This window comes from Meleagris gallopavo, chromosome 2, assembly GCF_905368555.1.
Source record: "Meleagris gallopavo chromosome 2, MGAL_WU_HG_1.1, whole genome shotgun sequence".
NCBI lineage: Eukaryota > Metazoa > Chordata > Aves > Galliformes > Phasianidae > Meleagris > Meleagris gallopavo.
The window spans coordinates 18234270-18252398 of record NC_139405.1 but is presented as its reverse complement, the minus strand read 5'-3'; the positions used below and the strand labels follow the sequence as shown (position 1 = coordinate 18252398).

General features: G+C 36.7%; 1 protein-coding gene across 3 annotated transcripts in view; it reads right to left on the bottom strand.

The window, feature by feature from the left end:
* Positions 1-2656: 2656 nt before the first annotated feature.
* EPRS1 (glutamyl-prolyl-tRNA synthetase 1) overlaps positions 2657-18129 on the bottom strand; it is a 37926-nt gene continuing 22453 nt past the window's right edge. For 2 of the 3 annotated variants that reach the window (XM_085219210.1, XM_085219211.1), the window contains 15 exons: positions 17428-17694; positions 16418-16648; positions 15821-16086; positions 14378-14429; positions 13291-13500; positions 13096-13168; positions 12220-12299; positions 11767-11868; positions 10992-11147; positions 10671-10868; positions 10117-10290; positions 7377-7537; positions 6399-6477; positions 3304-3368; positions 2657-3038 (listed from right to left, as the gene is read on the bottom strand). In XM_085219210.1, the coding sequence (XP_085075336.1) occupies positions 2888-3038; positions 3304-3368; positions 6399-6477; positions 7377-7537; positions 10117-10290; positions 10671-10868; positions 10992-11147; positions 11767-11868; positions 12220-12299; positions 13096-13168; positions 13291-13500; positions 14378-14429; positions 15821-16086; positions 16418-16648; positions 17428-17694 (2265 nt within the window). In that variant the 3' untranslated portion in view covers positions 2657-2887. The remainder of the gene's footprint in view (positions 3039-3303; positions 3369-6398; positions 6478-7376; positions 7538-10116; positions 10291-10670; positions 10869-10991; positions 11148-11766; positions 11869-12219; positions 12300-13095; positions 13169-13290; positions 13501-14377; positions 14430-15820; positions 16087-16417; positions 16649-17427; positions 17695-18129) is intronic. The other variant, XM_019612658.3, reaches the window with a different exon arrangement.

The window sequence follows — 18129 nt, the reverse complement described above, 5'->3', positions numbered from 1 at the left end:
TTGTTCTCAGAATCCTTTTAGAGGGAATCAGTAAAATAAATGACGACACTGAAACCCGTATACGTTGTTCTTCCTCTTCATCCTCTCCCATTTGTGCTACTATTTTATTTCCAGCTATTTCCTTCTTGAAAGTAATTCTGAACAAAATCGTTTTATCATCTGAACTGCACAGTGTGAAAAGTGAGATTTTTTTCAACGGTCATTCTCCTTCCATTGGGAAGGAACCAGGTTTGACTTTCAGAGCTCTCGGAAGTCCCACTTTATACAAGGTTTCAATTACCAAAATACAAGCTCGAGCATTCTCTTTACAGTAGAGCTACAATGCTCAAGTGTTCTCAGTTTTGTCAGTAGAGAGCAGCACTACTTAAGGCAGTTCCACTAAATCCCACCTTTCTATACTATTAAACCCAAACTTATCAGCGTGCAAGTGCAAGAAATAACACTAAGAGGTCTGCAGTTCTATTAGAAGCACAAATAGTATCATTTAATCATCTGCATTATCTTATTCTACTTCATATACTGAGTAACTAATAGATGAGTTACTATCATTTTTTTTTTTCGTATCAGTGCAATTAAGTGTGGCTGTTTGTATAAAGCTTTGCATGCAGCTCAGACTGTGCTTTTGACACTACCTGACAGTAGTGTCTCTGCTACGCAGAAATTTGTCTCTCCTTTGTGGAAGATGATCACAGGAAAGACCTACCAATGAGTCATCACATTCCAGACACTTCAAGCACCACAATCACCAGAAAGAAATGCGCTATGGAGGTGGGGAAGGACCCCCTTCCCCCCCGCCAAAAAAAAAAAAAAAAAAAAAAAAAAACAAACCCACTGCAGACTGAGAGCAACTCAGTTCTGAGAACAGCGCTGTCAACATGTTTACTCATGACTGTAATCAAGTCAACTGGTTGAAGGTTGGCTGTTTGTTCAGACTGATAAGGTTGCAGTGTTAAAGATTGCATTTAGTTCTGCCTTTTCTTTGTTCTGTACTATTAGAAGCTTACATAACCTCATTTTTAAAATACTGATGTCGTGAAGCATTTGAATGGGAGCTGAAACTGCTCATCTGTTCTTAATGACGTGTTCTTTTTCTGTAAAAAAAAAAAAAAAATACTGGTACTCTTCCTGAACTCATACACGAGGACATAGAAATTGTGCATTGCTGCTTCTTCTCTCTGAGCACTCAACATGAGTATGTAGCAGTAGGCAGTACCTCTTGAGACACACATCATTAGTTGGAAGAACAACATGCTGGTCCCGCTATTTAATTTCCAGGTGCTGAGGAATTCCAAGCAAGTTGGTCTGAAGTATTTCATCTTTTTTTTTGGCCATTTTTTCCTGAAAAACTGGGATACTACCACAAGATACAAGATCATAAACTGGACAGGCTGCTGGTTCAATTTACAGAGTCACAAAATTTTAGGAGTTGGAAGGAACTTCTGGAGATCATCTGATCCAACCTCCTGCTACAGCAGGTCACACAAATGGACGTCCAGATGGGTCCTGAGTATCTCCAGAGGAAATTCTACAGCCTCTCTGGGCAGCCTGGGCCTGTGCTCTGTCACCTTCACAGCAAAGAAGTTCTTCCTCATGTTCACATGGAACATCCTGTGTTCCAGTTTGCACCCATTTCTCCTTGTCCTGTCGGGGCACCACTAAAAAGAGTCCAGTCCCAACCACAATGTTTTGACTAGCAAGGTTAATCACATCAATCTACACAAAAGGAAACAGCTGAGAATAAAAGCAAGGATCAAAGAATAGGACTGTAACTCTCCTATACACTTACTGACAAAAAACAAGGATTTTGGAAACAGGGAGAGCAGGGATTCATGTTGCATACTGTCCCAGGAAGAGTTTGGGGAGAATCCTGCTGGTTCTATTCTTTAATTGGCAGATTTTCCCTTCAAGGCCAGGGATTTAGGGAGACAGCCTTCAAACTTATCAGAAAGCCAGGAACAAGTTAAACATGTGCCAGGCAAATGTTACCATTTTGTGTATTGCCAAGACTTTTTTTTTTTTTTAAGCAAATCCTATACTATTTCCTCTTCCCAAATCATTTCATACCTCTGAAAAATGTAGCCTTCTCTGTCGAAGCAACACATAGTAAGTGAAGAAGAAAAAGGACTTTAAGAAGCTTGTAATTAACAGAACCACAATCTAAAATCTTCAGCACTGAAAATACCTTTTCAGATTGCCTATAAACTACTGATTGCAGTATCAGCGTGAGACAACTATAAATGCCAGGTTATAAGATAAGAGAAACAGACCTTTGCAAAGTAATTCACCTACATCTCGCTAACAACGTGGCATTTAATTAAAGACAGGCTTTCAAATGTGTTTCACAATGGGATGAATATATTCCTTGGAGCACCTGGCTCAAAAGAGAATTTTCAAAAAGAGTAGAATTCATCTCGCCTAAAAGTCTGCACTGAAAACTGAAAAATTTACAAGCTTTGAAGGCAAAATTAAAAGCAGATGTCTTATCTAAGAACTTTGTGTAGAAATTGTATTGTAGTGTTGATGACATTCTCTCCAATCTTTTAGGCACGTTCTCATAGAGTACAAGAAAACATATGAACTAAAAATGAAATAAAAGACGTGAGCAAGGCATATTTTGTCCCCTCCATTCAGCAACACGTAAAGAAACAAAAGCACATTACAGCTCATAGTACATGTTTATTATTAGAGGTGTTTACAGAAAAGTCTGCGAAGTACTGCTAGTCTAAGACTGACAAGGGGGTGTTTATGGTTTATGGCTTTGGTTGGTTTTGTTTTTTTTTTGAATTATCTAAAAAGTCGCAAAACTGATTACGTTTGGGGCCTATTTCAGTCTTATTAAAAAAAAGTTCAATTCACAGATAAAGGAGAAGGTGCTTCCATTAGCAGTTTAGTAACTACGACCAAAGAGGGTGTAAAACTTGGCAGGGTTCTTGCCGCAGACACATCTCGCCCCACTCTGTAGTTCACGGAGAGGCTGGAAAGGTATGCAAAGACTTTTTGCTCCCATGGAGGGGGCACCAGGCTCAAGATCTTGATCTCTGAAATAAAAGCATATTCGTAAATAAAAGCACTTCTTATAAAACCAAGATGCAAAGTGTACCATGCATAAAAGCTCAAGTGCACACTAATTACTCTGAAAGTGTCAAAACTAAGGGGCTAAGTATGCTGAATTATGCAGGACAGCAAGGGTCAATGGTGAAGACTACATTTCTGTCATACCTACAGGTATCCTACATACTGTTTTACATTCAAACATCTTTATTTTGATTCCCGTAGATGCTCTTCAGTTCATTTATATTTTACCTGGCAGTGGTCTTCTTGATCCAATCTTCACACTCACTTTCCCCACAAAAAGGGATTTGTACAATCTGAAATGGAAAGGAGCAAAGGAGTGGAGAAAAAAAAGTCAGTTATAGATCTACAAAAGAACTCCTTGTCTCTGGAACAATCCTAAACCTTAAGATCTCATACGTACTCAAAGTGGGAACATTTCTGATTGCTGTAATTAAATTTCAATAGCCCATTCCCAATAGTGAAATACAAAAGCATAGTCATCCTTCCACTGAGTCGCATGAAGAAACCCAGAAAACACGACACAGAATTTAAATGAAGACAGGGTGCTAGTTGGTTTTTGTTTTTTTTTTCCTTTTAAGCGTAATACATCCTCCATCTGTGGAAAGCATAAATATTGTTTTCTCCTGGAAATACCCCGTTTTTCAGGAAAAGCTTAAACTTTTCAAACTGCAGAACAAATATTTGGTTACATAGTGCAAGACAGTGCCTTCCCAGTTTAATCCCAGTATAATGACTTTTCATATTTTCTGAGTAAGATAGATGCGTATTTAAAGATAAAATCGAACCACCAAGCACACATTTTTCTTGTAGAAAAAAAAAAAACAAAAAACAGTGCATGATTTCCAGTTGGTTTCAATGTTAGATAGCTGAAGAAAACTGAGAAAGTAGATGTGAAGTCTCATATGTTCAGTATACTGTCCTCGGCGAGCATAACAGATCTCTTTCAAGTTCTGAACTTCATTTTACAGATGTTTTATATTCTTAGTAGATTTGTAGTGGAAATTAAGTTGACTCCTAAAAATTAAGATTACTGGTAAAAAAAGACACCTCCCGCACCCTTCCGAGCACTCATGTCATGCTAATAGCTGAAGGCAATAGAGCTACTAAATTCTGACTGCACAGTCATTTTCGTTCTATCAACACTGTGAATAAGGTGCGCTGATCATAGAATGGCTTGGGTTGGAAGGGACCTCAAAGATCATCAAGTTCCTATCCCCCGCTGCAGGTAGGGCCACCAACCTCCACATTCAATACTAGCCCAGGCTGCCCAGGGCCCCATCCAACCTGGCCTTGAACAACTCCAGGGATAGGCATCCAGAACCTTTCTGAGCAGCCTGTGCCAGCACCTCACCACTCTCTCTGTAAAGAACTTCCCATAGTAAAGAACTATTCTTACAGCCTGAAGTGAACTTTGCATAGAGCTTAAAAAAAAACAAACACAGAAGCACCCATATTTCTGAAGAGCTAACAGACTACATTTCAGTTACAGTCAGGGGAAAGGAATAACAGGAATAAAGCAGGAGTAGTTCAGCTTACAGATTTTTTTAAACCACAGCCAGTGCTAGCGGTATAATTTAAAGAAATTACAGAATACATGTGCCATAAGATATGGTCCATAAAACATCTATAGGTAGACAGTCATAAAATAACGTAACTCAGTTTTCTCCATTCACGGTGATCAGAATAAACTTCTGGAACCTAAGTACTAAAATGGTGTAAGCATCTTCAATTTGGAATTTACTTGTTCATATTTCCAAGTTTCACTATATATTAAACTATATTTAAACTATATTGACCAAAGAGTGCAATTCCTCCTCTAGCTGTACATGAAACCCAGTACAGCCCACTGAAGAGCACACACTTTACAGTATCATTTGAGATTATCTGCAGTAGGTGGGGAAAAGAAGGGGTACCTACAGCATTCACCAAAATATACTTTTTACATGTATGTAAATTATCTTTTAGAATTAACTTCACGTTGCGCTTTTGCAATGAACTGAACTCTCCATTTTAATAATTTTTACACGTAAGTTTACATTTTCCTTGACTGGTTCTTTGTCTTGAAGATAGACAAATACAGTTTCAAGCAGTGCTTATTTCAGAAAGTGAAAGATAGATAATGGCACATCCTGAAATTACAACACCCAGGAGTGGTAGTACTATTTAAACACCAATATAGATCAGAATTGTTTGCTAATCAAAGACTAAAGATTTTTTGTCTTTAGATCTACCACCAGAATCATCTGATGCTTTACAGAGATCTGAACGAAATTATACTTTGCAGTCAGCAGGAATAGCCTCAAGCTATTTAGAAACAGAATGTTTCACTCTTGTATTTAGTTCTGTAGAGGAACATTAGGCAACATTACTATTATCTATTATTATCTATGCATAAAGAATGTCTAAAAAAAAAAAAAACCAACCCCATATCCTCCACTCAATAAGCATGCTAAAAATCAGTCCCTCCTCTGAAGTTCACAATTATTCCTCCAAAACTTGTTATAAATTTGATTCAAGTGCAATAGAAGCAGCAATAATCGAGCACAATGGATTGTCAAGGCTAAGATTAACTTATAAAGGTATATCTGAAGTCAACTGAAGTAACTGGGTTTATGACGTGCTAGCATTTTCTATTAGAAATTCTGAAATTTTCAGACTAGATCTAATTGGTACAACTCTGTAAAATACACAACCTTAATGATTCATTTCAAGGCTCTGATAGTACTGCCTCCTATTTTACATATCATTCCAAGGTGAGTACTGACTCCCAGCAATTCTAAATGAACCCAGTGGCTTCGACCTGGATCATAAAGGCAAATCTTTGACAAAAGTAGAATGCACTTTAGACTCTTAACTTAGACACTATTACAAGACTTGAGAAGTGTTTTTCACTGTTTTTTATTAGCATAGTAACAGTAGCTTATCATAATCTGAACAAAATATTTATATTAATATCTCTGAAAAGCACTTACTAACAAAAATAGAACACTCTAAATGCAAATCAAACTGCAGCGATGTAAGTTATCTCAGGACATGATGTCACTTCTAACACCAGCACAAGAATTTGTAATGAACACAGTATTTCAGCAAGAATAAATACATTTAAAAACTTATCCAAAAAATTTGGGAAAGCTAATCTTCCTTAGTGTAACTCCATAGGGAACACTTCCATATCCTTTTTAGGGGAGAGTTCCATAAAAACTACAAAAGTATATTCATATATATTCATAGGCTTTGAAATTTCTAGCCTCCAACTATTTGTTATAGACAGTAAGCAGAGGAAGACATTTACCAGGATTTTGGAATGAAGTAAGTTTCCTTACCTTTCCTGAATCAAGCTCCTTTTGAAAGTCTTCCATAGTATTGGCCACCACCATATGATTTCTTAAGTCTTCAGAAGCTCTATAAAAAGGAGGTGGGGGGAACACAAGGTAGATTAACCTTAACTTAACCTCACTGGCCAACAGAACCAAATTTTCAGAGTTCGTCAAAACAAAAGTTAGAAGAAGAAGAACTATATATTCATTCCAATTATGTTTTTCTACCAGTCCTGCCACCAAAAAGATAAAATTTTGAATGACTGCTAACAGGCTACACAGGCTGCTGCGTATTTTACTATGCTAATTCACACTGTTTTGCACATCAGTTCAATACTGACCAGCTGTAGACAGAAACAGATAAATACTGTGGAGATATATTTTCTTTCAATTTAGTTAAAAAGCATTCTACTATTCAGATTCTGAATAAGTAAACATATTTTGCTTGTAAGTAACTGGGTTCACCACAAAAGAAAGTATATGCCAGCAGTAAAACTCATCTGCAGTGATTGGCATGCAGGAGATTTGGCATATGAAATAACTGCAAAGAGTTTAAAAGCATTGCTTATGAGCAAACAATCATATGAAAGTCAATAGAACATATGGCCTTAACATAAACTTCTGAAAACAGATCTTCAACTGCTGGTCAACTTTGTGTGTTCCAAAACTCCCTAACCAAGAGCATATTTCAGGAATGAATCTTGTACAAAATTATCCTGTTAACTATTTATTAATAAAAAAAAATACTTCACTGAGTTCTTGTAAGGAAGTTCATAACCTTTGGCATTCTCTTTCATGAACTAAAGGAAGCTTTTAATCACTGCGGGTGAGTAAGTTTCAGAGGTAGAAAAATGAAATACTACTAACAGAAAGGTGGTCCAAACCCATCTTTCTGCACAGTTCAATCAATGACTTGAGGAAATTATTCTATCAGCTTAAGTGCATCTGTGATTACCACAGGCATTTCTATACCTCTCAATTTACCTGCTGTATAGATTAGCATGGATTTCCTCCAAAATCTGCTTCAGTTTCTCTTCCGCCTCATGTTCCGAAAAAGTCAGCTTCTGTCCTGTGTCTCTTCTGACAGCTACAAACTGTTGGCTCTTCATGTCTCGTGGTCCCACTTCAAGCCTGACAGGTACACCCTTCATGGGAAAAAAAAAAGTGAAAACTATAATGAGTACATGATTCTCACAGGAGTTACTTTTCTCCTTCATTTTGCTATAAAGTACAGTCTTAACATGGAACTCCTTTACGTATTTAAGTTCTTTGAAATAAATGAGTAAAAGCAGTAGAATGATTATCAGTTTCTGTCTTTCCCATTCACAGCCTTTTCACTTGTGCATGATATCTTGCTGCAGTTGTGTCTCGCTAGTTCGGAGACTGCATCTGTGCCAACGTGTGATATCAAGACTATTAAAGCACTGCTGATACTACATTCAGTTACCCCAAATAGTGCAAATCTGGTTTTTAGAGTTTTTATTCCCCATAAACTTCAGTGATAGGAACTGTGTAATTTTTCATCTCTCATGTACAGGCAAGCAAAGATTTCATTTTACTGGTCAGTGAGGAGTCTACCAAGTTTCACGCGTTTTCCTTTACATCCTGCTAATGTGGATTGTAAGCTATATGCAAAGAGTTCATAAGAGAGCAAGTAGAGGTGCATGCAGTTTTATTCCATGTAAAAGAAATCTCATCAGTAAGCTAAAAGTTAAAAACATCATACAGATATTTAGCCAAGCTTCCTACTAACTTTGTTCTCAGAAATTTCTTCAAGTTCACAGCTTCTAAACGATTCCCCATAACTCAAAGTCTTTATGCTAAGAAGTATGAACAATTGAGTGAAAGCCATCTGAAGGAAGATTTATCTACTCCTCCTGCAAAGCTACAGAAAAAGCTGTTCAAGACTGTATCAAATAACATTAATATCATTTTAACTTACAGCATATAGAACAAATGGTCTCCATAATTAAAACTCAGTCAAAAATATTTAGTGCTTCATGTCAGAAATGTGCTAAGCTGAGAAGCAGATAAGGCAAAATACTTTCCAGTTCACTTTTGTATTTATAACTTTAGTACCCTTGTATATATATTTTTGTACCCTATTATAGTTCCTTATCAGAACTCAGTAAAATGAGTGCACTTTGCCTGCAGTTGAAGATGTAGTTTGCATATTCTGCCTGTTCTTGTTCTGTCAAAATTTAAGCCAAGAAGATAAAATGCCAGAGCTTTGTTTGTGAGATTGTTTTGTGGGGAGAAGAGGAAATTCAGGGAGTGTGGGGAACACAAGACAATTTTATAAATATATAGTGTATATGTATACATACACACTAATGACATTTAACTGCAATATAAGGTTGCATATATAAATGACTTATGCAGAATATTCTCATCAATTTTATAAAAAGAATCAATTTTGCATCCTGCTGCACCTCCTTGGTAAATCTGATTTTTGTTTTATTTTTAAAAAGCCTCCTAACATGGACTATTGGTCTTTAAAGCTCCACTTTAAAAAACATAAGGGGTTACACAAAGGAAGGAGAACCTGAACACAGTGAGAACTTTTAACAGCTCAGAGAGTTTCCATCAATTTATGCTGAAGATGAACATATTCCAACTAATTTCAAATTCCAGACATGGCATCACTCAACATATTGTCCATTTCTAATAAACACTGTTTCACTCAGCTCTGCTATTTTTATTTTTCAAAAGACTATTATTTCTGATGAAACAAACAACTAACATATGAAGGGCAACATAAGTGTTTTGAATCAACAAAATCACTCCTATCTTTGTTACACTATACAGGTTTACTTTCTGTGTTCCACTGTGTGGAACATACTGTTGAGACCCTGGAATCACTTAATACAAATTTTTAAACATGCAGTTGATTTTCTAGGTATATAAGGTAGGTTCAGGGTCTGCTAATAATATGCATATCCAAGCAAACTGTGAAGTCTCAGAAAGCACTTCATTTATCAGTAAGTAGAATACTCAAATCGAAGATTAGCTAATGTTGCAGAAGACCTTAGAGATCATCTAATTCCAACCCTACTGCCATGGGCAGGGCTGCCACCCACCAGATCAGGCTGCCCAGGATCCCATCCAACCTAGCCTTGAAAACCTTCAGGGACGTAGCATCCAGAACCTATCTGGGCAGCTGTGCCAGCACCTCCCCACCCTTTCAGTAAACAATTTTTTCTTAACATCTAACCTAAATCTTCCCTCTTGTAAGTCATTCCACCTTGTCCTATTACCATTAGACCATGTAAAAAGTCAGCTGCCCTCCTGCTTGTAAGCTCCCTCCCTTCAAGTACTGGATGGAAGGCAGCAATGAGGTCATCTGGGAGCCTTCTCTTCTCCAGGCTGAAGAAGCCCAGCTCCCTCAGTCCTTCACAGGAAAGGTGCTCCAGCCCTCAGATCATCTTCCTAGCCCTCCACATTCCTCCCATACTGTGGGCCCCAAGCCTGGATGCAGTACTCCAGATGGGGCCTCACAAGGGCAGAGGAGAGGGAGACAATCACCTCCCTTGCCCTGCTGGCCTCCTTTCCTTTGCTGCAGCCCAGGATACCATTGGCCTTCCGAGCTGCAAGAGGATGATATAGGGGTGCTTATCAGGCTTCATTTAGAAAAAACGATTATTTTCAGAACACAAGACGCACATATGCGCCCCCTATGCATCCCTTAGAGGATATTTGAAATACCCCCTGGGAAAAAACATACCTTAAGTTCCCAATGATTGAACTTCCAGCCAGGTGAATAGTTGTCTCTTAAATCAGCACGTACACGGACATTAGCATTAAGCAGCCTTTTAAGATACTCATTACATTTCTTCAATAAAGCCTCTCTGTCCTCTTCAGAAAGGGTATTTGTGATACCACAGGGAATAATTACAACCTGCAATGTAATGTGACAGATATTTCACATTCCATAATAACTAGGTGCTAATTTATTTTTTATAAGCTTAAACAAATATTGTGACCCAGTAATTTCTTTCACGATCTCAGAAGTAAGGAATACATGTCTCTATTCATTCAAGTGATAAAATTATTTTCAACTGATGGATTACTAAAGGGAGATTGTTCATCACAAGCACCTGAAGAAAGTGTATTAACTTTATAGAGAATGTTCTAGAATTAGCTCCTATTCTACGTTAAAACATTTTTTGTTCCCAATACAAAAAACCTCACAAATTCCAAGACAGGAAATGAAAAAAAAAAAAAAAAAAAATAGTAGTTAAAGCAGTTAAAGGCATATTGTGAACAATTTCTACACACCTGAACACAAGCTACTCGAGGTGGGAGCACCAATCCCATGTTATCTCCATGAATCATTGTCATTACACCAATAGTTCGAGTTGTAATGCCCCAGGAATTTTGATACGCATATTGCTTTTCTCCTGGTTTCTTTGGATCTTCAAACGTGACTTCAAACATCTTTGAGAAATTCTGTCCTAGGTGGTGTGATGTTGCACCCTAAAAATAGTTGCACAAAAAAAAAATTCTGCTGGTTAACCTTAACAAATTTAGAACTTTCATCATCTTGCCATTTTTACTGGAAAATAACTTAAAAAAAAAAAAAACCTATTTGAGAAATACCTGGATAGCTCTTCCACTGGCAGATATAAATGCCTCTACAGTTGTTGTGTAATCACCCCCAGCAAATTTCTCCTTTTCTGTCTTCCTTCCTTTCACAACAGGTATTGCTAGGAGATCTTCATACACTTGAGCATAAAGATCAAGTATCTGCATCACCTACAACAAACAAACTGCTTTAGGAACTACTCAGTATTTTGCATTTGCTAAACCCAGAAATATTTTTATTCCCAGAATACTGGCAAAAAAGCAATACCTAAAACCTCCAAAATCCAATATTTTCCTCAACATTGTGATTTAAAAAAAAAAAATTCTTCCACTGCTTTGAATTTTATCTATTCTGTGAATGAAAACAACTATAGATTGTGAGAGAAAACAAGAAGACTCATGCTAAAAAGCCAATCCAGTAGTTATACTGACTTTTAGTCTCCATATTAAAGTTTGAACATCTGCTAAGGGTATGTCAACAATATTCAATGAAGCCTGTCTTTAAGTGTTACAATTTTTAGCAAGTGAACTTCTTTGCTTTTTAAGGGAAATAAGCATCCTATATGAAGATCACACTCTTTAAACTTGTCATATTGTTTGAAATAACTAAAGATCCACCAATAGGTTACACCTGAGAAAAAACAAAGGTTCAAGCACAGCTGACATTTTTCACGAGGGCTCTCAAAAAAAAAGGAGACATTTTTTCACCAAGCTCTTGTTAAAAAGATTTGTTTGCATTGCTATGGAGTAAGATAACTTTCTGAAAGCAAAAGCATATTTGCTTTATTACTTCCTCTGCAGCTTCTTCATATGTTGCAAATGCTGTGTGACCCTCTTGCCAAAGGAACTCACGAGTGCGAAGGAAAGGCTGAGGATGTTTGAACTCCCAACGCTGGAAACAAAATACAACAGGAAAAAGAAAATGAATGCCAAAATGTGCACTAAAGTCTCAGATTATTTATTAAAAATAAACTAACCTTTGAATTTAAAGCTCAAAAATTCTGAATAAAGCTAAAAAGTCAACTATTTATAGATTCATACTCACACGATATCATCAACAGCATACATTAGCAACGAGTTTCATTAAGAAGTGAGGAAAAATAAAATCACATAAACCACATTCATACTTCTGCCATGAAATATGTGCTGTGATTAGTATCACCAGGCCATATCCACATGGGATAAATGATCTACAGTGCACTTAAAATAAATCACTTCAGTTAGAAATTACATGCTGACGTACCACAACATTGCACCACTGATTAAGCTTGATAGGAAGATCTCTGTGTGACTGCACCCACTTTGCATATGCAGGATACATAACTGTGAAAAAAAGAAAGCAGTTTGGGTTCTCTGCATAATGCAGTCACTTCACACCAAAACTTTCTCTTTGCTACACATAAAATATATTCTCTACTGTGAGAATCACACTTTTATGCTATAGTTTTCTTTGAAACATATTTGTTTTAACATACACTTTTGGTGAAAGAAGTAGTTTCATTTTATCCTGTTTTGTTAGAAAATAGCTTGCTTGTCCTTATGCAGGATGTGGATCAAAGTACAATCAATCCAAAGCTTAACTATCTAATGACACAGTTTGAGTCACTGGCTTACAGTATGCAAGTATATTCACATTCACCAATAAAAATCCATTGATATCAAGATTTCAGGATACTGTACCAGGCTTGACTCACTTAAAAATTTATCCAGCATTAAGTCTTAAAATGTTTATATAAATTACTTAAAGGAAAATTTAGTGAAATTTAGTTTCACAACTGTTGTCAAAAAACATTACAAACTGAATTATGAGATGAAGAATTTTATTTGCAAAAATACTTTTAAAAACAAACAAACCCCAATGTTTTTCTCAGTCAAAGTCAGTTGATCATCGGGATATTAATAAAAAACAATTCTGAGGTGTAAATGTTCAAAAGAAGTCCATTGTCACTGTCTGTGACATTTGCTGTAAGCGGCAGCAGAATTTATGAAATACGGTAAGGATTTAAAGAAAACATTCTAAAAGACAAGTTTCCTCTTTCCTGAAAGGACTCTCGTTTATAACCTTTACTGTACCTATAACTGTTTCCTTTACAGGTGAACTGCATGAGAAGAAGTCTACCTGTTTCACTTGTGGGGCGTATAGCAATCGGTTCAGCGAGTTCCGTTTTCCCAGATTTTGTGACCCAAGCAACCTAAAGGAAAAATAGATAAATAAAAGAGAATCAAACAAGTTTGAAGAAAACCTGCTTTCGTGCCCAGCTGTGGACTAATGGGTTGGGTTTTCTTATATTCATATTAAAGTTTTGAAGTATACCTCAGGGGCAAAATCAGCAATATGACTCTTCTCTTTCTCTAGTGCAGCCTGGGATACGAACATGGGGAAGTAGCAGTTTTCCACACCAAGTTTCTTGATCTCAGCATCGAAAAAGTTCTTGATAGCTTCCCAAATGGCATGAGCCCAAGGACGAAGAACATAACAGCCACTCACATCATAGTATTCAATCATCTCTGCTTTTGTGATCACCTTTCAAAAAAAATTAGAAACTGAAGTTTCAATCTCAAACAGAAAGAATATTCAGTAATTCAAGTCTATGGCATGCATCTCAAGAAAAGTCTCCTATTTAAAAGTATTCGTGCTCAAAATTTTGCAAAGTTAGCCATAGAGATCATTTTTGTTATCTGTGAGAAAAGTTTAACCAGGAACATTTAAGTTAAATAACAAATCTGAATAACAAACTCAGAAACTGAATTTCATGAATCTATTTAAGTAAGAGACAGGAACCAAACTTCCAAGAACCATATAACTATGCTTCTGTAAGAAACTTCTTGAGCTCATGTTAAAAAGCATTTTTTATTCCTTTGTGTATATGCAAAGATTGGAGCAGTAGGAGTAACAGATAACATACACTGATATCTGATAACACAGCACAGATATCTATTTACAATCTTTCATAAATGGGGTAACCTGCACAAGTAATCTCTGTTCTGGTTGTTTTGTACCTTGTGAGCCAGCAAACTCCTTCATTACCAACAGATGATAACTTTTGCTACACATTGCCTTGAGATGAAACAAGACTTCCATGCCTGTGACACTCCTATCACTTCACTAAAGTTTTGTGCAGCACACACAATGTGGAAACACACGCAGATATAGTGGGAAGCATGAAAGGGTTGACACACCAGATTGGGGTTTTTGTTTTTTATTTTATTCCCCAAGGACAGCTACCTTGCTCTTCAATCTATCACTTCTGCTTAAGACAGTGGCAAGAACACAAGAGTAGGTATCTTGATTTGTATAGGAAAAGAAAAAATAGAAATACTAGATAAGATATAAAACCAAAGCAGATCCTGATTTACAAGAGGATGAAATAATTATTTAATTAACACTAGTGAGCACTTACCTGAGAGAACCACTCTGCAAGATTTTCTTCTTTTTTAGCTTCTAGACCCAACCTATGGTTTTAGAAAACAACCAGATTTGAGTCATCAAGCATTTAGCAGTAAACTTAATCTTTCTTTTTAAAGTTGGGAGTGGAGTATGGACCTTAAGTGGGGGCAGAAGGAGGGAGCAGGGAACAGAATGCTTGAATTTCACTTCGTAATGCCAACTTTTCCCATTTTTTTTCCCCCTGGCAGTTCAAATATGAATTGTGTAGTATGGATTGCTAGCAGTTCCTCACCTGGCATAACAAGAATATTTTATAAAAACAGATCTATTTCTTTTTCACCATTTAAACCCTTGTAATTCTCATCAAGGTTGCATTAAAGATCCTCATAATGTTGCACTAAAAAACTCAAGCACCTCCAATAAGAACATAAAACTAACACATACAAGCTATTTTATTCTGGTTATTTTTTTGTTTTGTTTTGTTTTTTTAATTGTTTGTTTGCTAAGTTGTGAGTTTTTCCTCGGTTTGGGTTGTTTGTTTGTTTTTCATTTCTTACCCAGCCTGAAATTATAGTTTCAAGAAAAAGAAGCAACTTGAATTATTTATCTAATTAAACGCATCAGTCACTCTAAGATAGAAAACATTCTACAATCAAGATAAAGATAACCAGTCAATCTCCAAAATCCTAGCAAAGGCCAAACTCCCTCAATTTTTACCAGGCTCAAATAACAATAGATAAAAGCACAGTTTGCATACCTTGATGAACAGAGAAAATTAAGGGTGAAAAATACATTTCTCCAGCATAATTTCTATTAAAAAATAACCATATCTCTAGCTCTAATACTAGAGAAGTTGAACTCTAAACTATAAATCTGAAATAGGAAACAGGTAGTGTTGCATAATATATGCTGTGAAAAAACCTCTAAACTTTCAGTATGGGAGCAGGAGATGGAATGCACAGCAATCATCTCTGGAGAGTTCCACCATTAGCATCCAAAGTGCCTTGCTCTGGGTTACATAATTCTCAAGGTAAACACAGTAAATACTTTGTAAACCTGATATAACTGAAAGAAAAAAAAAAAAAAAAAAAGCACAAGGCTTTGATTTTTCCAACCCCAACCCAGGTTTTGTAGTGAGGAAGACACAGCAGCACATTTGCAGAAGCAAATAAAGAAACACAGCAAGTTCCCAATGACAGCTGAACCATGGTAACAAACTGTGCACATTACCTTGTGCTTTCTACAGGCTAGGCAGAGTTCTCCTCAGAGGGATACTGAGGTGAAACAGACATTAAGTAAACTTTAGTAATTTGCTTTTGCTTGATGCTGAATATAAACTATTGTTTTGTAATCTTTAATGCTTTCAAGTGAAATGAGAAACTTGCAAAACTCTAAAGTCTGAATGGAGGTAAACAGTGCAGGTTTTTATCAAATAGATTAAGGATCTAATCTTCACCTGGTTTGTTTCTTAGGGCCTTGACCCTCTCCTGGCCCATTTGAAGAGAGCTCATTACCACTCTGTCCTTGCAAAGGCTCTTTTTTTGGTCCATCATTTTGTTTCTGTTGCTTACACTGCTTTTCTGACTTGTTCTCTTTCTCTTTCTTCTTCTTGTCTTTGTCATCAGCACTACCAGCAGAAACAGGCTTATAATCAACTCCTGCAACAGCCTTGTACTGGGCCTTCAGCTGAAGAAGCTCTTTAACAGCTGCATCTACCTGTTCCTTGAAGAACAGAAAATGAAAGTTATACAGAAATCACAGGAATAATATGGCTCCATCAAAAAAATAAAATGGATCTATGATACGGCATTATAGACTTCCACACAGTGTTGGGGAAAAATCTCAGCAAAAGTCAATACTTAAAGGTTTTAATATACCAAGGATCATGTCTGACAGGAACAATTTTAAAAGCACATTTCAGATACAGGCAGCATTTGAATCCTGATAATCACATTTGATGTGAAATTTTAGATTTAAACTTGAAATTTTCAGATTTAAATACATGCACTGCATTTTGTATTACAGTTTTTTTGTTTGTTTGTTTGTTTTTTACCTTTTCTGCTTTTTCCGCTTTCAGTTTTCTAACTTCATCTCCTTGAAGGGCTACTTTGTTAAACAGTGCTTTAGCTTCACTTGTGTCAGGACCACTTGGTACTGTATTTGATGCTTGGGGCAAAGAACTCTGAGCTACTGGCGGATGTCCGGGCTTGTAGTCCTGTCCAGTCTTTTCCTTATAGTCAGCTTTTAGAGAAAGGAGAAGTTTTACTGCTTCATCTATTTCACCCTGTGTGAAGGATAAATAGCAAGATGAGAATTAAACGCAGAATTGACAAGGAGCATTGATTTTTAAGCTAAGAAAATAAAATCTCCATCTAGTAATAAAATAAATGCTTTGCAGTTAAGGAAGGACTCAACAGCTCTCCTCTAAGCAACACAAGTGTTTGTTTGAGTGTTATCTCACTGTACCAGAATGTTTCTCCTACCCCACCCTCCCAGCTACAACCTGTTAATAAGTGCAGCAGAATCTACACTGAAGAACATAAACTGTTTTAGAAAAAGGCATTAAAAAAACCCAAAATCATAGAAAAGCAATTTTACAATGTAGAAATATAAAGGGGAGCAGGGGGAGGAAAGGGGAACAGAAACAACTCCCATAAACATAGTTTGTCTCCTGTTCTTTTCCACTGCTATAACTGAATTTGTCAAGTTCTGAAAAGCCTTGCTATTGTTGCAGTACACTAAATATTTTTATCTCCACATGTTACAAATACATCAAGGAAAAGTAAAATGTATTAAAAAATTCTGCAGAATAGACATCTACCATGCTTGTGTCAATTCATCCAGATGTCAGAATTTAGTTCGACTTTTTATATTAGTAGAATTTAGAATGCATATCTCAGAATCAGGAAAGCATCCAGCAACAGAATGAACTTGTGGGGCATTACCACACCGAGTTTGATGGCTAAGTCCTGACCAGGACATGAGGTGCTTTGTACTTGGTGAAAGACTTCCCCCTAGTGGAAAAACTTGGTAAGAATTGCAATTGATTATTCACTACGGTACCTTGGAAGCTTTCTCTGCCTTGAGTCTTCGCACCACTTCCCCCTGTTCAGCTACATTATCATAAAGTGCTTTGGCATCCACTAAGCTAGAAGGTCCCAAGTTATTGCAGCATACAGAAGATGGAAGTGCAGCAGAAGACGGAAGTGCAGCAGAAGACACACAAGGAGGAGCTGAAGGAGGATTTCCAGGCTTGTACTCTTGACCTGTTTTTTGTTTATATTCTGCTTTCAGATTTAAAAGAACTTTCACAGCTTCATCTACTTGTTCCTGAGACAAAAAAAAAAAAGAAGAGAAAAAAGCAGTTGCAGATAAAGACAGAAGCAACACAGATACAACACAGAGCTAAGGTAACATAACCCTTACTGACACACAAACACAGTTGTTGCAATAAAAATTCTGGAGGTAACATGCTAGCAGCTGTGTCATTACTGAGTTCTGTTGTAAAACTTCCTAGCCAGAACACCTATGAGCTGCACGATATAGGACCTAATCAGGCAGTATACATAAGGGCTGATTTCTGAGCCATGCAAGTTTTCCATTTAAGCAGCTCAGTTCCATGCAGTTTTAGTAGTCCATGCACAGGAGAATGGGAGTAAATATACTCTGAAAAATTGTTTCCTCGTGACTACCAAACCATCATTAAATTTATTACTGATCTCTAGACTTCAAGTTACTGCCTATATTCTGCTTTGCTTGCTTTTA